The sequence below is a fragment of the Periplaneta americana genome, chromosome 6 (assembly GCF_040183065.1).
Source record: "Periplaneta americana isolate PAMFEO1 chromosome 6, P.americana_PAMFEO1_priV1, whole genome shotgun sequence".
In the NCBI taxonomy this organism is placed as follows: domain Eukaryota; kingdom Metazoa; phylum Arthropoda; class Insecta; order Blattodea; family Blattidae; genus Periplaneta; species Periplaneta americana.
Genome location: NC_091122.1, coordinates 137,645,971 through 137,671,527, shown reverse-complemented (window position 1 = coordinate 137,671,527; position 25,557 = coordinate 137,645,971). Strand labels below are relative to the sequence as shown.

The window sequence follows — 25,557 nt, the reverse complement described above, 5'->3', positions numbered from 1 at the left end:
TAGTCAGTTGAGATGTAGGATTGTTACAGCTGCTGAATCCATCACTTCAACATGCTAACCAGAGTGTGCCAGATGAATGCTCATAATAAGCACCTGTAATATATGTTGTACAAACTCGTAGAGTTATTCTTTCGGTCTATGAATGATTTGTTCTTGTACATTCAAGATATGAATTAAACATGTTTCAAATCTCATTATTCTATAAGTTTATTATTAGCAGGTAATGAACTATAAATGTACCTATTGAACATTTTCTTGTATTAGGTCAAAGTTACAAATTTCAACAGTTTCTTGACATGTTAGTTATTCCCAAGTAATGTACAAATTATACATATGTATATCCTTTTTCTGAAAAGTGAGGAAGTAAAAATGTGAAAATATAATAGCAAACCAAAACCTGAGACATATCATTGTGATATGAATGACAATATAATAAAGAAAAATTGTCTGTGGTACTTCAATAAACGTAGGTAATCATATTTACAAAACATTTCAAGAAGTTCATAAGAATCCCACTGCCTAGTTTTTAAAAATACACGTTCTTTCTCTGACATTTTTGGTCCACAACAACCTTCAGTGGATGATAACATTAGACCACAATATGATGGATGAATAAGTATAAAACTGACCTTACATTTGTATATACCATCTGGTTTCATCATTTTAAAGTTTCAAGAATTAAAGTACTATTCATAATTGTTTACATCTGTTTCTCTGTTAAAAGCCAAAACAAACTATCCTGTGGTTAAAATATGTGATGACTTTTCTGATGCTGATCTTGATGCAGGATATTTTAATTAATTTCCTTCTACTGCTCAGGACATAGTTAAAATATTAAAACTTATCTTCTCATATTTAGTATTTTGCAGTTCATTGGTAATCATTAAAAATTAATAACAATGCTAATATTTCATCTTATTCATACGTTGAAATAATTATATTTAATGAGACTTCTTATGATTATAATGTAAAAGACACGATATTACGAACTAGCATAATACATGCTCTACATACAATAATTTCATTTTGATATACTTTTATGCTCAACCATGCCGAAATGTAGTAATTATATACCTGGTAGCAGTCCTTTAATGCATGTCATTAAAGTACACCTACTCATTAAAGTTCAGGTGTTCAGCCAATGACAAGTCGGCTTTGTACCGTTATATCGATTATTCTCGGATATGCAATCGAAAGACAATTAGCGAAAAGTCACGGAGGCTGGAAATCCAATACTGTTGCAGAAGGTTATGTTCTGTAGCGTTAATTGTAAATAATATTCAAATAAATTCAATTTGTTATCTCGTTTTTCAATTCTAAATCAATTTCCAGGTTATATCAGAGTAATCTTCATCTTATTCTCTGCCAAGGTCAATGACATTTGGCCTCGGAAAAAATCAATACTTTAGCGTCTGCGCACATCTCACAATTCAGGTCAGTTCACACATAACCATAAGAAGACCTAATTTTAAATAATTTCAAGTTAGAAATATGGTCGAGCATAAAAAGTCGTATGAAACTTGCCTATAATGGTAATTAAGATGCTTGTATGAAAATTATGAAACTCGCTTGCACTCGTTTCATAAACAATCATACTTGCGTCTTAATTACTGCCATTACAGGCTCGTTGCATAATGTACTATTATTAAATTTGCTCTCAATAAAAAAAGATGTTATATTATATGCTGAAAAAATTCTTTTCCTTAAGTATTTAAAAGATCCCCAATAACAAGTGTGTTTCAAATGTATCCTTTATGAATGTATGTTGTGCCTCAAGCACTATTTTGACAATCTGTAGTTGATTTTACACAAATGTGTGATAATGCAAATGAGATCAGAAAATGTTAAGTGTAACCTGTGTATTACCAATAATTTTTATACAAATTATACGTATATAGCAAAGCTTTCTGTAGTGAGTCCGAGATATTGTATGTCTAAAATATTGAACAAATCACTATCAATGCAAATTTTGATCCATGATAGGTTTATTATATGTGTGTATTTTCCTCACTCCAGAAAGGTCTTTGCTGATCATATCCTGAGACAATGGAAAACATTCTCCTGAATCCGAATGAAAATAAAATGGAATCAAAGAAAAATAATAAATATTTACTAATCTCCATCAACCCCACCAAATTTTGCAGTGGAAGGATAGAAAATTTAGCAGCAGAAAGGGGGATGAGTTCTATTTTCTTTTATCCTCACTCTTAATAGCACTATCATGTAAATTATACCAGAAAATATTACTCAAAAGTACCTCATGTACGGCAAAGTAACAGAAGTGTTTATTGCAAATACAGTCACATAATGGATCAGAAATTCCTAGAACTTCTGGAAGAGTTACACCATATGAGCTGAAATGTGTTTATACATAAACATAAGCCACCAGATAGATATCACATTTTAAATATAAATGTATTTGATTAACATCATCTCTTTCCACCATAACCACTATTTCTCTTGCTGCACTCTACATAAAAGGACTTATAACTGAAAATGAAAAAAACAAACATTACAGTTAGAGGAAACGTAATGATCGAGACTACTCTCACTTCAGAAGCTTCATGTGGTCTAAAATTGTATCATATGCTAAAACTCCAATCCAGGTTGTTATGATACAGAGTGAAATGATATTTCATAGTATCTAATGATCTATATAATTATGCAAAGAGAAATATTAAATATCACTGATATCAATTCATAGCTATCATTTTAAACTAACACTTTTCTTAGTGCATGTAAGAAATATCAGACTGTAGTCATCTTACAAAAACGTAATGTTTATAGTTCTTTCTATTTAATATAAAACTTCAGTAAGTATATGAATACCTTTCCAACTATTATTTTGCATAAGAAAAGTAACAAAGGGTGTTATTAATATAAAATTAACTGTAAAATAAAACACACTTCAAAGTACTTTAAAGCACTTAATTCCAATCGAAATGATTTAAGAAGGTAAATCATTCCTACTAAATTCATCATTCTTTCCTGAGAGAAATAAGATCTGAGATGAAAATTATATCCTTTATTTAGCGAATATTTCCTTTATCTTTTATTACTTTCCTATGTGAAATTACACCCTACTGTGGAGTAATAGTCAAGATTTAATATGACACGTATCTATAACAAAATAGAAATTATATATAGTTCTATTAGCTACTAGACTTTTTCTCCTCATACATGTATATGTATATATACATACTGTATACACAATAATTTTCATCTTAGACCAGATTAACTTGAGAAGAATGCTTACTTTCCATTGTTTTTCAGTATATTAAACCAAACCTCTTTCCCCACTTTCGCCCTCAGGATCCAGAAGTAATACTGGCAATGAAATAACACTTTTACTTCTTGCCAGATCCACCCCAACCCCAGAGACCCTTGACGAAACCAGTAAGTCCAGCACCTCCCTTCTTTCCTCCAGCTGCAGCTTCTGTTTTGTCTTCTAGTGATGGAAATTCAACGAAATTGAATGCTAGATCGAAGAAAAGAGGTTTGCATGGAATGGGCCGCATATCAGGCGGTAGTTTATATACATTAGGTGTGCGAGACACTAACGAAGGATCTTCTCTGTATTCTCCAAGTCGCTCAAACAGTGGCTAAAAAAAATAATAAAGTTCACTTCAGAATGAAGTTAAATATGATAGAGTATCACACACATACATTCCTCGAATTTGCAATTATTAATGCAGTACAGAGAAACATACAAAATCAGCATCAAAGGTTTGATAACTACTAATATCACTATGTATTTATATATTTCTAATGCAACAGGATGAAATGCACACAAATTTTAACGTGACATTAATCTTAGGGTAATTCCAAAGTTCTGAATATAACTATTGATCTTAAGTTAGATATATATACAGGGTAATTCAGTGACTATGTTACAATCTCTTAGGGATGATAGAGGAGACAATTATGAACAACTTTCATATAGGAACCTATGTTCGGAAATGTTCTGTTTGATACCTAGAAATGTTAGTCAGTGTAACTATCTAGAATTGAACTCCTTTTGAAGTTTGGTTACAGACGACTGTTACTGCAAACATTGGTGATTTCTCATAAACATGGTATAAGCTAGTTGATATCGTAAATTATATGTTGACTGATTAAATCTTGCAGATTTCCTCGCAACTTGCTGATATGCATTTCATTTATGGAAGAGCAAAAGGCAATGGAAGGAAAGCTGCAAGGTTTTAATCTGTTAAAATATCATACAAAATACAAAAAGCACTTACCTTTTTACTCCTGTAATTTGTCTTTGTACCAACTTGAACAGCTCCACCATCTTCATCTTGAATTCCCTCTCCTTCCAGCACACTATGTGCATGTGCTGAGAATACCTGGCCCTCTATGTCATGTTTCAAGGTTTTTAATTGATTGCATAACTTGTTATCTAAGGCTTGTGAGGCATTGTTGGCTCCAAGGGCCTCTTTAACATACTGTTCAGCACGTTGGTATAATGCCATGCCTTCACGCCACCGACGCAATCCCACAAGGCTCTGAGCAATATAGAAACACCTGTTAAAAAAAAGCACAGATTGAAGACTAACAATACATATGTTACAAGTAACAAGATTCCTTTGCTTCAGCTGATCAAAAGTAAAGCAAATCATATTATAAAATATAGTTTAATGTAAATTACACATACTTTCTCAATATATATATATATATATATATATATATACTGAGGGAATATAAAATATTTAGTACTAAGGAAAACTGTGTTGGAATCTACTCGTATAATATTTGGAAGAAAAAAAAAGGTTTTTGTTTTTATAAATCAATTCCGGGTGTGATGAAATTGTAGATACTAAGCTACAGTACAACTGACCCAATTCCATTACGTAAATTCCATCAAATTATCAATGAATCTGTCAATATTGTCCATCATAGGCAGCATCAAATTAACACAGAAGGCTGTAGGAAAACTATTTGCCACCGAAGTATTGTAAACTATTCAAATATTGATTGAAGATTTGTGTAAGTTTAATATTTTAATACTAAACCCTATGAATTTTTTTTTTTTTATGTTAACATTTTCATGATACACATTCCTTCCTTGCCTAAAAGTGTACATCTCACATCATGAGAAGTCTATAAAAGTTGACTGTCGGAAGTGTGAAAACAGTATAAAAAAGAAATACACTTTCTTAAAAGTGTACATTTTTCTGAAAATAGTTTACTATGTTAGTCTCAGTGTAGCCTGTATTAGTTAGGAACATCTGATTTTTGCTAACGACTTTTTTTTTCGAATTTCTGCTAATTGAATCAGAGAATTCATTATTTTATAGGTATGAACAAGACTCGTTCAGTAGACACGTTTTACGATTCTGATTTGTCGCGAATTTTGCTCGACTGTTTTTTTTTTTAGAAAACGACAATTTTTTTGCGTTAAACGCGATATTTTTAATAAATACCGCTGAATTGTACATTCATATGTCACAAAATTTCATTATTTCATTTTCGACAATCAAACATTCAAAATAAGTACGAAAATGGGTTTGTCTTTCATGTTTTATCACGTGGAAAGCCTGGCTACAAACAAACATTCAAAATAAGTACGAAAATGGGTTCGTCTTTCATGTTTTAGCACGTGGAAAGCACAGCTACTCAGTTGTGAAAAATGAAAGTCTGTATCTCACTCAAGCGCAATGCTTAGGTTCATTACACATTATTGCAATAAAAATAAATATGTAAAAGATATGTACCACATTTTCAGCAAGAGTAAGTACCGGTACCTAAGACTAAGGGATAATTGTATTTTGATAATTCAGCAGCCAAGTGGCTTGTCATGGTGTGCAAATGAACATAGGCCTAATGTTTTTGATATTCACATAACACTTTTCTCCATCTAATGCAGGATTGCAGAACTGGGGAAGAGAGGGGTAGACGCATGGGGAAAGAATTCGTTTCTGCATCCACAAGACCAGGGCCTTCAATGACGTTTCTGTGACGTTTGGCAAACACACTCTTCTCTCTTCTCTTTTCCCCCTACTGTACAATGGCGTGAGGGTTGATGGGAAGGGGTGAGTTGTATTCCGTCTTGTGACATGTATTTTAATTGTAGCACAATTTTGCATCCCTGATCTAGTGTGTAACTGGCCTTATTAACACCGGGGAAGTGTGTAGGGGGAATGAGTGTTTCTTCACGATTTACATATTTAAATAACGACTTTTTTCACGAATTACAGTAATTTTATTTACCGACTTTGCTGTTTTTTATTCACCATTTTATGGTGTCCCTAGTCATAGTGATTTAATTGAAGAATTCTGTTATGTTATATGTATAGTAAGCTCTTGGTTTTATCAGTTTCCTCTCTACCATTTTCAAGTATGTACTTCAAGCAACTTCTGCAAGGTACATTGTCAGCTGACCATGTTTAAAAAAAACTTATTTTCTTTGCTGCTAGCCCATAGTTCAGAATTTAGAAATAATACATTAAAAAAATTATATTACAGGTAAGAAACAAATTCATTAATAAAATTATTAAATTGAGTACGAAAATTAATAGCAAATCGATCCTAAAGCATGGTGATTCAGCTTAAAGAAATAACCAGTGACAAATATTTTTAACTTGCCAGTGCATGCGCTACCTCCTGAAAATACATTACATAATTTCTGTACCAATAATTAATTGTTGGAGAATATACACTATATTATTGTAATTTGTTCTTGTTTTTTATCTTTTATAAACAAATAATAGTACCTGAAGGCACGGTAGGCCTTAGTTTTAGTTTCTATTTCTTGTTGATATTGCAAATTATCTTCAAGACCAGGTAACTGCTGTAACTCTCCATAATTTTGTAGAATTATTTCATACAAACGTGTAAGATCTTGTGGGCGAGTTCTGCGTCCTTCCCCTCCACCCTGGAAAAGAAGATATAACTTATAATTTTTTTCAAACAGTAAACATACATTTAATATTTCTCAGTTTTTTTTTTTAATGAAAAATGAAAGATAGTTCTCCAGATACTATCAACATCCTGTGACTAAACAGTAACATTCATAAGACTGCAAAATTAAAATCTCTCTCAAATTACGCACATAGATTATCACAGCAAATAGACAAATACAAAAAATTATAAGCTCATACTAACTGAAGTTTACAAAATTAAAGCTTGAATAAAAGATTATCGAAAAATTAAGTAACAGTTGTTAACACACACGCTTGCCCACTGCCTTCTTAATATCAAGAAGGTTGCATCTCACTTGATTGAATGAGTGGGATTTAATTCCTTTCATTTCTGCATATTTGTAGATGAAGCAAGAAGATATTCAAAATGTGTGTTTCTAAATAAGCGTTAAATCCTGTGAACATACTGCTATTCTTGAAGTCAAATCAATAGGGAAGACATGCAGTTGGCAGAATTACAATAAAAGTTACAGAAGATCATCCCTTAGAAACGAGTCTCCTTGTTGAGATGCATCTAGATGTTAAAGATGAAGAATCAATTGATACAGAAAGTGACATGAGCACTTCATCTGAAAGAAATGCTTATCTGACCCTCTCCAGACAAAACCTTATCTGCAGAATCTAGTGACACTGTGAGTCACCATGTAAATTGTCCACTTAAAGCTACGAACCAAGTCTACAGACAGAAACAAAGAGACAGCATTACCAGTGATTATTACAGCAAAATAGTAACATTTTAATATAATGAAGGTGTGAAAAAGAAATATTCGTGAGTCACAATTCGTAAACATTTTTGGTAAGCTTAAACAACAGCTGTGCCTGTGAAAATACAGTCAGAGAATACAGTCCAGTGGAGTTCAAATGTCCTTGTATGAAAAAATGTTTACACACTTTGTGTAAGAGGAAAAAGCAAAACAAAATATGATGAAGATTTGAAGTTGTGATCATCAAGAGGTAATATTAATACGTCAAGGTCGTAGATATTTTAATTGCAGGAATTTTAGCGAATTAAAATTAGAAAAATTACGAAATATTTGTTCTGTTCTTATGCAAAGGATTATGTGAAACTACAAAAGTCAGAACGTAACTTTTTAAAGGCAACAAAAATGCACTTACCAATGTTAATACACAGGACTCACATTTGGAGAGTTCCACGTTCGATCCTTGGTGTACCATGGTTTTCCTCGACTGAATGTAACTAATTTTCAATTAAATAAAGGTGAATGCCGGATTTGACCAAAATTACAACGAAATAACAGACACAGTACAACAGCAACAAAAGATTCCCAACAGTAAAACTACAGACAGTTGCTATATAACCTAGGAGTTAAAGCGATTGAGTGCATAAGGTCGTCTCACATGTCACATGACAGACAGGGATTTATGGAAGCAGGCCACTCAGCTACTCTCACTAAATATGTGGCATTGTTTCTAATGCAGCATTTAAAGTTAAGTTTTCAAACCTTATAGTCAGTATGAGTAGCTAATTTTTTAGTCTTGTTTATATGGTGTGGAGAAATGTGAGCATAGTTTGAGGGGAGATTTCGATATGGGCTCAAGCTCAGTGTTAGTCTGCATCCATTAAGACATTTAAAAATCTAAGAAACACTGTGATAGTGATTTTGTCAACTGACATTCATTACAATGTAACTTAAATTTATTTATACATCAGGATTACCTCATTTTTATCAGACAGAGCACATTGTGCTGATTCCACCATGAGAAGATTACGTTGAATGGTACGAGTAAGGCGAATGTGCATCAAATAGGACAACAAATGCTGAAGGGAAGTAAGTGGTGTTCCTGGAGCACGGTTCTTGGTATTCTGTAATCACAGTTGTTTAAAATGAAAGTTTTTCTCATTTCAATTCATTACTTGATATGAAATGTCACAGAATATATAATACGGGAACTTAAATTTGTACTTATAATTACATTTTGTTGTGAACAATGAACATTATATGTAATATTGTTAGATCAATAAAATCTATCTTCATTTCCAATTTCTGAAAGGGATTTTGGTATTAAAATAAGAAATGCAGCCTGCCTCACTGTAATTAATGAAGCAGTTACCAGAAGCATCCTCGAAAACTGGAAACATAAGGTTTTACTCAAAAGCACTTAATTTAAAATGAACATACAAACTAGATTTACAACGAGAAGAAAACATAGCTCATAAGACAATTATACACATGCCCATTCTCTGGAATATTATTAGAACTGCTAGAAAAAAAAAGTCAAGACTTATTTGGAAATCCTCAGAATGTTCAGATTATAAATGCTATAAATTACATGCAAAATATCTCCATCGTATTGGAGTTCTGAATTCACCTAAATGCTTACTGTGCACCAGAGAAGAGGACATGGAGATGGAGCACCTGACTAATTGTGAAACTCTTAGGACATCTGTGGACCTTCCATCAAAATATTGAGAAGCAAGGAGGATAATGACTTCATTGTTAAATCCAGAGCATTAGATACACACACACATTCAAAATATCTATCTTCTCTGTAGTTAAATATATATATATATATATAAACATACACACAAATTGTTCAAAATTAAAGTGAGTAACAAGGGTTCATTGTGAACTATCCTCCTTCTATGGCTACCAAATTAGGGTTCCCAGATATATTGGAAAAAAATACGGGACACTTATCAATTATCACTGAGTAAGTTTAGTATGCGCACCCATCAAATATGCCAATCTTCCAAAGTGTGTGTGTAGTAAAGTTTACTACACAAACACTTTAGCCTACTAACTAAGGGTAAGTAAACAAATAGTAAACAAAATTGTTAGGGAGCATATTTACATTAAGTTTAAGCTTCTTTATGTAAATTGCCTTCAATTTGTTTACTAAGTTATTACGGAAATAGCTACAAAATTCACTAAGTTACTCACGTGACAATTGTCTTATAAATCAATCCACCTTGGCCTTGCAATATTTCTCTAAAGAATGAGTTTCACTTAACAATTATTTATTCTGAAGAATCATGTCATGAAAAGCAACACAGCCCTCATTGAAGAATTATTTTACAACATGCATTGATTTTATTGTTTTTATAGACAATTTATTTTTCTTATCAGTCCATAGAGTGTTCAAGAGAGAAAATAATCTTTGTTCCAGGGATACATATAATGAACTCCACTATCCTCTTCAAATTTGAGAGTTCTCCTTCAGTACTCTTAAAAAGATCCACCCACACTTCATCTAAATGTTTGGTGTTGCCATCACTCATCTTGAGAAATTAATAACTCAATAATATTGTTTCATAATAGTCCATCTACAGTCAACTGCAACGATGAAGTGTGATGTTTGTAATTTGTAATATAGAATAGAAATTGTAACTTTTCCGTTTTTCCTCACTTTATAACTCTAAACATAAAGGACGGAAAGGTGTCCTGGAGACTTTTCTTGGGACAACGGGATCCATTAGCAAAAAACGGGATGATCCTGTATGTTACGGAATGTCTGGGAACCCTATACCAAATGAATGAAAAAAAGCATTTGATGGAAATAGTGGCAATATACACTGTTGTAGAACAAAATGTCAGATTCTGAAACTGCAACAGGCTGTAACTTTATTCAAATCTGCCATCTGCAAGAAAGATACTAAAAAATCCAACAAATCGTTCAAATATCTACATAAAAAAACTCCGATTCTTCAATGGATCCAGTTACATTGTATTTTAGAAATGCCGTGGAAAATCAACTGATGAAAAAGAGGAACAACAATCCTAAATACAAGACAAACACACAAAACAAACAAACACAAGATAAGACTCAGCTGCTATAAACATTCAACATATAGCCTACTCGTATCCACAGCCTGTCTACTCTGCAACATTAGTGGAACACTCTTTTATAAGTCGTATAAGGCTTCACATCATTATTGAGAAGTAAGAACTTCTCCTATATTTCATCAATCCAATTATTTATTTATATCATACTTTTTTCCCCGAAATAATCTTGTAATTTATAAAAGATTATGTTAAATAGCTGCAATATAAATGCCTATACAGAACTATAAAAATGTGTATCCACAGTGTCGAAGTTTATTTTAAACAGGTATGGGCACAGTATAAAGAAGATACAGTAAAAACAATTAGGCCATTTCGTGGGAACATGTCTGAACAGCTGATCGCTAAAATCAGCTGTTAGCTCTGCCGATACTAGCGACATGGTTGGATTCATTGAGAACTAAACCTCCCTGAGCTTCATTTTAGTACCAACAACATCAAAGATGCCGACAAGAGTTGTCTCTACTGTATCTTCTTTATACTGTGTATGGGCAATTCATTGCAATAACATACCCTGTCAAAAGAAATATAGAATCATTATATGTAGTTAAAAATAGTCTTTGGAATCCATTTGAATAACTGAAGGCATCCATTATTGTTGCTAAAGAAGATGCTGAAACAGATTTTCACTCATGGTAAGTTCAAAAACCTAGTACAATCACACAACTTTTTTTCGCTCCCTTATTTGAAGGACATAACTCCAATATAGTACATTTATATAAAGACATCTTGAACATTTGATACAATAGGTGTACTAAGAAACAATAACTTAGAAACATATTTACAGACATACAGGTTCTTGAATGTATACCAACATGAAAATCAATAACAATTTCCGCATATTACATGACTTACAGGATCTGTCTTCAATTCATCCCTAACAGCAGCAATTGCATCTTTACAATCCATGAGAAGTGTTTCCAGTAATGAAATCTTGGCTGCATTATCTGCTGCCCGTTTCAATGAAGTGTCCAATTGCTGTTCTGACAGCAAGAAACCTCTAACACGATCTGGCCTTACAGGAATGGAATGGCCTCGCCAATTAACATCACAAAGAACTTCATTCCGACGCTGTTTCTGAACCATCAGTGACTAAAATTAAGAAAGAAGATGAAATTACATTTTCATTAGAACAAATTTCAGTAACTTTTGTCTACATATTACATGTTACATTCTTTTTTGTTCGCTCTACCATTTACCCCAAGAATTGAGGAACCAGCTACAGCTGAATGAGATATGATAATTGATTCTGCGTGTATTCACTTCTGTCATACTGTAGATGTTAAACAGTTATTAATGTGCTGTCGAAAATAGTAACCATGGAAAATATAAATATATATCTAAAGTTACCTGAAACAGCCCCTTTGGTTCGGATAAATGGTGTTCTACAGTTAGTATGTTTTGAATAAGAAGACAGCATTTCTCTAATACTCTGTCATATTCAGAAAGAAGAGATTATAATATAATATGAATCATTAATAAAGTTACAGTCATATTTTGTATTATGCTTAGATAGAAAAACTACTTCAAATGAACTATTTTCATCATATTCTACTCGAAACAAATTTGTTTTCTTTTACGAAAGAAGAAGTCTTACATCCAGATTGGCAAGCAGGTCACCTTGGGCATGACCTCTCATCTGGAGTAAATCATCAATGGCACTTTCATCACCAATATTATAGGCACAAAAGCGAAGACTGGGGGACAATTCCTCCACACGAGATTTGTACACAGGCTGCTCCTCCTCTGGAAGAGCATGTGCCAGTTTTTCATACACCACCCTGAAAGAACCAATTTCATACACTGTTCCTCACTAATACTAAAGACAGTGATATAAAAATCATTAATATATTCTACAGTAAAAGTACATAACAAATAAAATAATACATTCATAAATTAATACACAATTGAAAATAAATACTAATTTTACTGAGTGAAATACTTCTACATTTTATTCTGTACAGAAATAAGTTCACAACAATAGACACAATATAATGAACCAGAGTTTATTTTTCTGATTTTAGACACTTTCTTTGGATTGTATCCGAAGGATCAATGATCTCTTACAGAGCAATGCCACTGTTTGAAGGCATCTGTTTCGTCAATATGTAACTAACGGAGTAAATTTTATTGATAATATTTGTCCATTACATGCAACAAAATCGATAAAGTTTAGCATTTATTAGTTGCACTGAAAGAATCCTTTCTGTGACAGTCATCCCAAAATCATACTCCAGCTTTCCCAGTTTGGAATTGACACAATTTAAAAAAAAATCACGTGCTAAAAGAAATTCATTGAACATTAAATTGATTTGGATATTTATCAAGAATGGAGAAAAAGATGTGTGCAAAAGAGCTTAATCAATGGAAGACACTTGGGGGTGAGGGATGGGAGAAGGGAAGACTGAAGTCATGGACAAAACATAAAAGATGCAGGCAGATAGCTCTGGAATGTGGCACTCATCCATACAAATACATATACAAATTTATACACTGACATTCTACATTCCAATATCTCATTTAACTATTTCTTCTCCTCCATATGATTTCAAGCACTTACTGAGCTTTTTTCAGATTTTCCATTGCAGGTTTCCACAACTGAAGTTCGAAGTGGAGGGAGCCATGAATCCAAGCCACATATGCTTGAGCTTCTAGTTTTGTGCGAGCATCACACTTACTACTCTGTAAAAATAAATACCTAATAAAAATGTATATCATCATTCTAATATTAATTGCAATATAAAAACATCAGCAGTTAACAGTTCACCAGCAACTGACACTTTAGATTTGATGACTGACAGATTTTTCTATTTCAAAACATACATCAATACTGAGTCAGGTTTTAACAGTGATCGTACTGAATTGCAGGAAAATGCTTATATAAACAAGTTACCTATTATGTTATAACTTATAACATGGTACCGTATTTTTTAAGCATGATGTTAATTTCTGCTTAAAATTAAATGCAAGCTGTTCACTATGAGGCAAATGTTGATGACATGAAAACAGCTACAAATAGACGATAAAATGTCCTTAAATTTATGGAGAGTTATATTAAGATTATTAAAAAAAAAATTAAAAATTTTACTACATTCATATCAGGTGAGCATACATGGACTGAAAATTAACCTTAGAGGATGAAAATGCCTTCATAAGAAAGTAGAATTACTTTATAATCGAGACAAATTCATTTAAGTTTACATATCGAATCAAAATCGATTAATTAAATAAAATCATATGTTAATAAAATTAGCAATCTCATCCAGAAACAAATGATGTACCTACAATTTTATTAAATGAAAAACTGCAGAAAACATAAGGTGAAATGTCACCACAGTCTAGTACATACAGTCTCGAAGCTTGAGTTGTGAGGGTACTAGGAACAATAGACTGTGCAAGTACCATTTCGCATTGTCTGTGATGAGGCGATAGTAATGATCCTAGTGATTAGCAACTATCTATGGATGCATATTTACCATGTATTGAGCTTCGTAACTGTATATACTAGACTGTGAGATCACTATTAAAATTTGTTAATATATTATTTAATATACGCCAATAATATATTTTACATACATAAATTTAATTTATTCACATCAAGAAAAATAAATGTTATGCAAGCACACAAAAAAAAAACACACACACACAAACTCCCCCTCCCCACCACCCACTCTCCCCGCATGTGCGGGCGGCCTGTCTTCACAGACTCAAGATCGATAATTCAAAGTGTCCTCGCAGAGCAGAAGAACAAATCACACAACACTTAATATAATTATGACTGCAACAAGCTACAACTGCAAAGAGATAAACTAAAGACTGATCTAAGACAAAATAGTGGCTCATGGCCTCCAAGCGAGAAAGAACTAGTTCATAAATGTGTAAAATTTTTTGCACAGTTTGTCGCAACAATAGATTTGATGCATTGTAAATATGTAACTAGCTTATGCCAATACCAGTTGTGTGAGTGTGTGGGTGGGTGTGATTTGAGATTTTGTAAATAATGTAAATACTATACTAGTACTGTTAACATAGATAATTGTGGTCAAAATAACAAAATATAACCAGATTTAGACCATAAATATCATGGATATAAAACAAGGAAAAATAGGTACAAACTATGAAGTTTTCTGGTGTAAGATGTGTAGTTTACTTAAGAAAGCTTAATTGTAAAGACTTATGTAAGTGCATTAATCGCAAGTAGTATTACTTGGTAATGGAGCATGCAGAAGGATTTCACTAGAAAAAAAAAACACCAAAAAATATGTAAAATAAAATATAAATACCTCACATAATGTCTGTAACTGCAAAGCGTATGTTGTTGCTTTACGCAAGCGTGAGATGAGATGGAATTTCTTCCTTGGCTCTGTGTTGGCTTCCTGTCGAAGCTGCATAGCATAGCTCCAAGCTCGCTCAGCCATCATTAAGGGTATGTAAAGATACCTGTTACAGTAACAATAAATGTCTAATTCCAAAGCCATCTCACTATTTCGTAACATACTGTGAAATACAAGATCAGTCTAATTAGGTAACTTCTCATTTATATTTTGTGCGTGTACAAAGAAGTTCTGTCACATCATACAAAATAACTACATTGTCTTTATGTTTCCTGTACATAATGAGTTCAGAAAAAATAAACAATGTAATATAAATTTCATAGAACTGTCTCATTATACATATTGCTCAAATAATACAAAACTACAGAATGTGGCAGAAAAAGTAATTTAGAAAAATGTTTTTTCTCACTGTTATGGAGGTCGAGTACGAAACCCTTAGCATTTATTTGTTTAGAAAAAAAAATCATTGTATATGGACTAAATTTAGAATGAAAAATAGTAAGAGTAACTTGTATACAGTAATTTATTTCTTTTATCAAAGCCTCATTCTAGTCCTGAGTTCATGAAAGCATAGAACTCTATTGCATACTCCCCATGTGCTTTCATGGCGTATAAATGGGATGTTTTATCTTTACTTTTTCTGTTGACACTACCTTCACCATCTCACTTGTCAATATATTCTATAGCATACAAAACCTTATGACGAAAATCACCTGTTAAATCTTGAACTAGAGTACCATGGTGTATTTTTTACTTCAAATAAAATCACATTAATTTTTTGCTAACAATTTTTATATCTATCATATACATAATTTCCAGATAAACTGAATTGCAGATACTGAATATGAACAAATTCTGCCCAAGATTTTAGAAGAACCTGCTCTCTGCAGATAGTTGGTATGCACAAAATCACATTTTTTTTCGTAATAAGGCTGTTGAAAAAGTGTATTTTGCAGCATCACAATATTGTCCCTCTATATTCAATATAATGAGAAAATGTTGTTGTTGTTGTTTTCCAATGCCAGGCGTTTGACAATAAAGTCATTTGACCTCTTGCACTCCAATATTTTTCAAAGATATTATCATGACCAGCCAATGAAGCACAGATTTTGAGGTGTTCCGAATCCATTTCTTGGTTTGAGTTGCACAATGGGCAATAATGAGAAAATAAAAATATAGATTTGCATTGCTTAATACACATTTCAAATGACTGGAAAGTGGAAATGATTCAATCAGGTACAAACGAGAATAAAATACTGATCTGCACGTGTAAATTAAATTGCATCTAATCATTATGCCAATTTTCAAACTTCTTTTTAATAACTGTCCATTATTACTTTTATTATTATTACTGATGATTTAAGAAAAACAATGTAAGGCAACAATACTTCTCATGAAGTTTCACATTTTAATTAAGTACAGCAATTAGAAATTTGGGTTTTATTCATAGAATATTACTAATTCATTCAATTGTGATATCATACAGAAATATACCTACAAATTTCAAAATAAAAATGTAATTTCAGTTAAATGAGACTGTAAAATACAAAGTTTTGGCACTATGATTAATTATACTGCTAGAACAAAAGTGTAAATTTTAACTGATTTCTTTCATTCCAGTCGAGAGTTGAAATGCCAGCCAAGTTCCAGAGTATGATGGAATACCTAAAAGCCTAATTCTGATCCAGCCATGATGTCTCTTAAATTTCCCATCAGATAGCATTCAATGCCACACCTCTTGCTTTCATGTGAATCAATATTGTACATGGCAGTTCATAAATTTGGCACCAGGTATCAGTTCCAGAAATTTCAAGTAGAATATGTAGTAATTAAATTATTAAATTATCTAATATATTTATCAATCTTGAATGGCTGTCCAAAAATAGTTTATGACACACATGTTAAATATGATTTTATTTTGTTTGCAGATTTGCTAAACTAGGCCTGCAGTCTCATTTCATAAACATCTTAAAATGCCACTTTTAACACTTGTATCGTAAATAACACTCCTCTGGTATCAAGATAATGAAACTGTAGAAATTTATTTCAGCAAAATTATAACACGAGAAAGTAAAAGTAGTGTATTAATAAAATTTAATTGTTCATAATATATTCTCATACATAATGTTTACAAATGTATTTCAATCAATGAAGTTGCATAAAACAACAAACAGAATATTTGAGATAAACTTACTTTATTTTAAAAATTAGATAGAACTATCTATCTATATAAGAGAATAATGTTCCAATACCTTTCATCTTTTAACATTGATTCTGTAACATCCTTCCTCTTGAAATGTCTCTTATCTCCTTGTGTGACACGTAAAACCTTCCTCAGTCTTCGAATTCGACGGGAGCAATAACCCCTATACAGATAGAAAGAGAAAGAAATCTAATTTTGATATGTTTTACAGGCAAGTTATATAAGTGCCGATAAGCTGAGAATATAGAAGTTTATTGAGTGTTTGCTGTCTAATAAGCTTATCAATAGCGAAGTGAAATGTATTCACTAAATTAGCATGATGTGTATGACAATATTACATAGATAAACGTTTTCGACAAATGTTTTGCCATCTTCAGATCATTTTGGTATAAATGTAACAATATACGAACATATTATTCTTACTAGGTTAGAATATATACAATGTCAAAAGTTTAAAATATAATAAAACAATGAAGAAAATTAGCTTCCATTAATGAACTGTATGACAAATGGTATTGTTTGTAGTTATGTGTTTACGTGGCACATGTTGGCTCTTATAAGTGAAGTTAATAACATAATTTTCCATAAGGAAGATCGTTGCAAGTTGTGTAAATCAACCAGATCATATGCAACTGCAAAAATTCAAATGAAAAAGAATTACTATTGTTCTTAGCTATTACCGGTAATTAATAGTTTTCAAAACTTTTATATATAAGCGAAACTTAGGTATAGTGTTGAGAGCTGTGAAGTTATATCGTTGAATGATGCAGTCGGACTGATGAACACAAGCAGACTTACAAAGTGTGTGCGAAAGTATATGTCATATAGGGAAGGTTAAGTGAAATAATAGGTGGGTGGGGGTTGGAAGGAACTGATTATGGAGGTTTATAAATACTGGTAAATTTAAATAAATTAAACAAAAAAATTGTGTACATTTGAAATTTGTTCGTTAAGCAGTGAAGTTCCTAAATTAATTTTTTTTTCAATATATAATATTCTTTGGTGGTTTCTATTTTGGAACAATTATTTAAGGTTTGTATTATAGTTACGGTATCATTAATATTTGTGAGTTCATGTCCTGATTCAGTGAGATGAAGGGCAAATTTGGATTTATTACGATTATACTTAAAATCGGATTTATGTTCATTATACCGGGTGCAAAAATTTCTTCGAGTTTATCCTATACATATATATATATATATATAATTGGGGAATTCTTGCAGTTTAATTTGTATATTCCACTTTTGAAAATTTATCAAAGCTATTAAGTGAACTGGTAATCAAGTTATTTAGCTTATTATTTGTTTTTGGTGCTATTTTAATGTTCTGGCTTTTGAAGAAATTAATTTTATTTGAAATTCTACCATAATACGTCATACTATGCCAGCTTTTATCATTCTTTGGGTTTGTGTCGGGTGTTAATTTAGATTAATTTCCGAGGTTTTCCCCAGCCATGGGACTGATGCCAGGTGGTCTATGGGGAGTCCTCGGCCTCACTTCACTTCACCTATATTTGGCCTGATTACCTGGTTGGGTTTTTTCCGAGGTTTTCCCCAATCATAAGGCAAATGCCAGATAATCTGTTGGCGAATCCTCAGGCTCACTCACTACATCTCGCAAAAAAATTGTAAAAAATTGAAATTGAAATTGTAAAAAAAATTGTAATAGTAATTTTGTAAAATTTTGACTTGTTCCACATCTTAAAGCTTCATTGCTAATGTAAGATCTGTGGAATATAATAAACGAAATGAACTGAAAAATTTTTCTTAGTTAATTTCATTTTCCCTTTTCTAAAAATGTTTTCTACTGTTGGGTATAACCATTTTCTATGGCTAATTTTAATATATACTGGTATTCTTTGTTAAAATTTGATTTGTTCAAAGGAATACTTAATAATTTATCAATTAAGAAACGGAATTTACTGTGGGGTGGGGTGGATGGAAGAACAGTGTATAGTATGATTGGTAGTTGTGGGTTTTCGATAAATATCAAAAGCTAATTTAGGTTGTTTTATGGTGATTTTTATATCTAGGAAATTTATTAAATTATTTACACTGTCTTCAGATGTGAACTTAATTTTAATTTAATTATTCAATCCCACCTTGAGCAAATACAATTTCATCCCACATTAATAGAACAAATTATCACTTTATTACAAACATCACTTAGTCAACATTATTTTCAAGTTAATAATGAATTTTATTCACAACAACCAGGACTAGGCATCAGAGACCCATTATCCAGTCTACTGGCCTAGATTTTCTTACAAAATCTAGAAAGCAAGCATATCACAAATCTGTCCCAGAAATATAATACTGTTTCATATAATAGATATATTGACAATACTCTCATAACTTACACCATACTCAAAAAATCCTATTTGGTCTTAGAAACAAACAATACACTAATTTTTAAACTACATACAGAGTGGAAGTGAAATAACTTTGCAGATTGAAAAGAATGATAGCATACATTGAAATGAATAGAAAATCTATATTACGTTTTGTGACTAAATATTAATTAGAAAATTAAGTTTGAAGTTTCAGCAGTCCAATAACATCGCCACTAACATACTCTACTTGTGATACAGATGTAAGAGGTCAACGAACTCGGTAGGTGAGCTGCTCTCTGCCGCAATGTTGTAACTTGTTTGCATCGTGCAGTGGCTTCAAATTAGAGGTTTTTAAAATTAAATCTACACGAAAACCGTCTACACTACTGAAATATACCAAAGGGATAAATTATTCTTTATTAGATATCCTATAGGTATGGGCAAAAATCACGATCCTACTTGCAATAGTTACTGAATAAGAGGTTGTTAAACATCTGGGAAAAAATTACAATACTGGTAATAATAATTTCTTTCATCACAGCACACAACATCCGAGACTCTTTTGTGTCGCTGGAAAATTTTCAAAGTGTACAGATAGAGCCTCGACCAAAATAAAAAAATTTAAATTCTGTTTGCACATGCAAACGTTATGAGGATTTTTACTAGCTGTAAGAACACACTCCGGACTGAAGAAGAAAAATTAGCACACATTTCTTCCAACTTCACATAGGCCTCAGCATTATTCCTTAACTTGTGACGGACTGGAATTAGTTCTCTCTTTCCTGTTACCTTATTTTTAGTAGATTTAATATCTCTGTTGCAGTTTGTCGACTTATTTCATCAAGACAGTAAGATTCTTTCATGAACTTTCCTTTGCCTAAGTAACAGTCTCAGATGTTTAGTAGACTTTCAGGATCCTTCTGTGGCTGCAATATCAAGTTTTGTAAGCAATCATTTTTGATGACCTCATAATCTCTAACAGAATTGACATGCGGATCATTAGTTAATTTTAGTTTATTATGATGTTTAATTGTTGGAGATGTGCTTCCCATGTGGCTCATAGAATTGAGAGGCCTTTAAATTTGTAACTTGAATTCAGCATGCTGTTCGGTGTGTCACTTGGAAGCTGTACAATTTCCTTTACACCACTTTTAATTAAATTGTCTGCTTTTATTAAAAATCTTTTGGGAATTTTGTTAATAGGAACTGTTTGAAAGTGATATACCAAATTAGGATCTATAAATTGATTGATAACTGTAATTTTTTACGAGATAGCAAAAAATGTGTTGTAACAAGATTTTTCTGGTTAAAAAAGCAAACCCCAACCATAACAAAAATAACTAACAAAATAAAAATAGTAAATAAACCAAAAACTTTCTTAAACATAAATTTAGGAGGTTATGGTTTATTACGTGTATTTGTAATTTTAATTACTTTTTTCTGTATTGAACTATATTTAAATTTATTTTTTAGGTTTTCTAATGTGCGATTTTCATTAGAATAAAAGTTTTACTAAATATGCTCCTAGTATTTATTTTCTCGTCTTTGTTAGTACGAGTAATTGTTCCATACATTGTTGGAATTTCGTCCAATACTAGTTGTCTATTTTCAATAATGACAGCCTTAGATTTTTCAGGATTAAATGTTAAACCTATTCTTGTAACATGTTAATAGTTGTTGTTACGAAGGTTGACAGCTGCTTCTTTATTTTTTTCAATTAAGGCCATCTGGTGGAGTTAAGACCATCAGGCTCTTTTTTCCATGCCACCAGAAATATGTAACATATTTATGTGCAAAGAAACACACTAAAACATATTATGTTGTATTCATAATACTAAATATGAAAAGTTTGCACCTTTTAGTTTATAAATATACATATATTTTCTTTTTTTGCTAATAGCGAGTACTTGACTTTTCATCAGTCAATCACATGAAGCTAGTTGTGTAGACCAATTTACCAAAATAGTTGTTGTCCAGAATGCACCACAGGAGACTGGTCGACACTACACCTATGATGAGATGAGATAATGATGGAGATTTGTTGGGATACCACAGGGAACCAGAGCTCCTGGAGAAAACTCCTGTATTACCTGAACAACAGGCTTGCCCAACACAAGTTATAAATATGGGGTACACTGGGGATTGAACCCAGGTCCATAGGATTATAAGTCCAGCATTCTAGCCAGCAGACCATCGTGGCAGCTAGTTTATAAATATATGCAAGTAAATTTATATAATTATATTTCAATTTTTCAACTTTTCTGGAATGATTGATAACTAGGTTCGGATTTTTAAGGACCAATTTAGTCTTTCTATATATATAGAAAATAGCCTTTTTTAGTTTTTATAAAAATTATAACACATGATCCTTTATTACACAAATGATGAAATAATATTAGTACTTGAAAAGAGGCCAATTTACTTTTTTACTGTTCAGTGAACTGAAATGTATACTTTTTTTAAATAAGTATGATTAAAATATATCATTCTATGACAAGTCACATGTCTAAATTTTCTCGTGAAAATCTTTTTTTTTTTATTATTTGTCAATAATGCTTTGTACACTGAAAATATCCTTTCAACAACACAGGGTATTACGGGAACAAATTTCATAGCTGCCACAGATGCTGCACTCCAGTATCAGACTCTCAATTTTTTTACTTGGTTATTTAACGACGCTGTATCAATTACTAGGTATTTAACATCGATGCATTGGTGATAGCGAGATGGTATTTGGCGAGATGAGGCAGAGGATTCGCCATAGATTACTTGACATTCGCCATACGGTTGGAGAAAACCTCGAAAAAAAGGTAAACCCACACCCAAGTGCACTCTCAATTTAAATAAGAAATAAAAACAGGGAAGAATTTAAATCATTCTGAAAACATGTTCAATTCGAAAAAACTGCAGATAAATGTAAAATCCGATGATCAGCATAAATATTGAATAACTAAAACAGAAAAGTTCTATCCTGCACTTGAACTTGAACTCGGATCTCCAGCTTATGTGTCCCGAAGTACAGTTAGATTGTTTACCATTAGAAGACAGTTTTCTTTTACTGTGAATATAATTATTTATTAAATATGTACCTTTTTTTTTTATTTATTTTTGTCCTACTTAGCCTTTCTTGCTTTTTAAATTTACATGCGTCATATCAAATAAGTTAAATCCTAACAATCCGAACCCTGCTGATAACACAATTCCTTATAGGTCTATAACATAACATTAATGATTGTTACAATACAACTTCTTTATTAATTTACAGTAGGCCTAGACCTAAGTAAGTAATCCATATCCATATGCCTAATCAGAGATGAACCATGTTATTTGTAAGTAGGATCTAGTTTATCCTTATTCTTGTTGGGTAAACTATGAAAACAAAATATATGTTGTTGTTGTTTTCTAATGCCAGGCGTTTGATAATAAAGTCATTTGACCTCTTGCACTCCAATATTTTTCAAAGATATTATTATGACTAGCCACTGAAGCACAGATTTTGAGGTGTTCCGAATCCATTTCTTGGTTTGAGTTGCACAATGGGCAGTTAGGGGACTGATATATTCCAATTCTATGCAGGTGTTTGGCCAAACAATCATGGCCTGTTGCCAATCTAAATGCAGCTACAGACGATTTTCGTGGTAAATCGGGAATTAACTGTGGATTTTGATGCAGAGAGTTCCATTTTTCCCTTGGGATTGAGTTATCAAATTTTCTTTGTTGAAGTCTAAGTATGTAGATTTAATAAATCTCTTCACAGAGAAATACGTAGATTTAGTAACAGGTCTGTAAGTAGCAGTGCTGCCCTTCTTTGCTAAAGCATCCGCATTCTCGTTTCCCAGGATTCCACAATGGGATGGTATCCATTGGAATACAATTCTTTTATTGAGTGATAATAATTGAGAGAGCATTTTAGTTATTTCTGCTGTTTGAGATGAAGGTGTGTGTTTAGAGACGATTGATAGAATAGCTGCTTTGGAGTCTGACAATATAACTGCATTCCAGTACAGAGGTAACATAAGGTCAGCACAATGATACAATAATCCATCCAGCCGTTACAGCTGGTTTTCGAAACAGGACTTCGTTACCTTTCATAGCTTCCCAAATTCATCACGATGCTGGGTGATAACCGGTCCCACACATTGGCGGAAATTTCATGAGAAAATTCCTTCCCCATGAGGACTCAAACCAACGTTCGTTCCATAACACGAATCCAGACATGATGCCTTAGACCACCGCTAGGGCTACTATACTAGCGCCAAATATTTGATCATTGCAGATTATTACTCTTAATTTAAAGGCCAGTTAAATTTTACAATTGCAGTACAGTTTGTAGAGGAGAGATTTCCCATGGTCTCCTCCTCTCAATGCTGTGACGCAGCAATAAAGGAACACGAAGATTCCCAAACAGGCATTAGTACATTTGCAAAATAAACAGAGCTAAACTCCTAAGCCATAAAGCTGTACGTAATAAGGGAAAATCTGATAAAGAGTAAATGTCAGGCAGTCTCATCTCATTCAGAAGTAGGCCTACTTAATATAACTCTAGACTATAATTATTATTTATAATGGAGAATTAGCGCGATTTTTATGTAAATAAAATGCTAATGTCTCATTATGAATACGACCAAGAAACAAAGAAATGGGACCTTAATTCTAAGTTCATAGGCTACAATATATTCTAGATTTTAGGATACAAACCTGTATCTTTGATAGTCTCCGTGGCGTAATCCATGCTGTTGTTGAGAATCTTTAATGATTTTTAAAACTGTTACTGCTTAAGAAAAATAATATGTGGATCAACATTCGTGACAATAAAATAAATCGAACTAAATGTTCGCCTAATGTATATAGGTTATGTTAGTACTAACCATATGGACTAATGGCATGCATAAAAATTAATACTCATTATACAAAGGAAATATAATCTTAAACAATAGAAAGGATACTTTCAACGGTGAAAACTGGTTCTGATTCTGGTTGCGAGTTAGCAAATTCTCCGTCATTTTCAATTTTAATTTCAGCAGACGTATCCTCCTGGACCACCATGTTTGATATCAAAGAATATAGGCACTTGAAACGAATAGGAGCGATAGTAGCATACGTGGAACCATAGAGAACTAGAATTCTATTTTCTTCTCCTGAATAAAGCAAAGAGAACCTTTATGGGGAAATATTTATGTCACGGATGAATTTGTATGTTCAGTGGTCCCAAACGTTATATAACATATCAACTACTTTAACGTAAATAGGTACAGCTTGATAAAAAATCACAAATTAAAAATCATCGTTATCGATTTTTGGGGGGGAGGGATACCTCCTGGGTAAAAATTACTGTTGATTGTTATGGAAATAGATGTGCTATTCCCGAAAATCACTTTTTCTTTTGGACCAGAACAAAAATGAAATATTTCATATATTCAATGTTAATTTAAACGTTTTTTAAAGGTACCATAAACACTCATACTTCCATGCTATTTCATGGCTTTCTCTTGTCAAAATTGCTCTTTCTTTTCAGAAATCAGCAATCCATGTCCAACGAAAACGCTCTCCCTGTTCATCACACAGTAAACCTACTTAAATTTTCAGGAGGGGGGGGGGAGGAGAATCTAAGTGAGAAGGTATAATAAAAAAACGCTGGAGTAAAATGCCTATTAGAGATTCAAACTGTTCATCCTTCTTATTGCCAAGAAACACTTCTACTACTATCTTAAAAGCACACAAGTCCGCCAATTCCACACTTGTTAGTTTCTGTCGAACAATATCTTTTAGAAGTTTCCTTATTTGTGATCCAACGAATAATTCCCTTCTCAAATTCGCGCACATAGATTACATGTGAATCACAGATGAAAATGGTAATAACAAAATTTTGTCCTAAAAATTGCACAAATGGACTACACTGTACAACATAGAATGTCTTAGTACCGGTAGTCTATTGTAATGTAATGTTTACTATGTTCATCAC

The 25,557-nt window shown here is 32.4% G+C and overlaps 1 protein-coding gene across 1 annotated transcript; it reads right to left on the bottom strand.

Moving 5' to 3' along the window:
* Window positions 1–3,201: 3,201 nt before the first annotated feature.
* Srp68 (signal recognition particle 68) lies at window positions 3,202–24,692 on the bottom strand. The gene is made up of 11 exons (XM_069829039.1): window positions 24,542–24,692; window positions 24,294–24,360; window positions 17,313–17,426; window positions 15,010–15,166; window positions 13,287–13,408; window positions 12,324–12,507; window positions 11,582–11,818; window positions 8,602–8,748; window positions 6,717–6,877; window positions 4,245–4,527; window positions 3,202–3,602 (listed from the first exon to the last, which is right to left on the bottom strand). The coding sequence occupies exons 1-11, from the start codon at window positions 24,639–24,641 to the stop codon at window positions 3,348–3,350; spliced, it is 1,827 nt and encodes a 608-aa protein (XP_069685140.1). The 5' UTR covers window positions 24,642–24,692; the 3' UTR covers window positions 3,202–3,347.
* Between the last annotated feature and the right edge of the window lie 865 nt (window positions 24,693–25,557).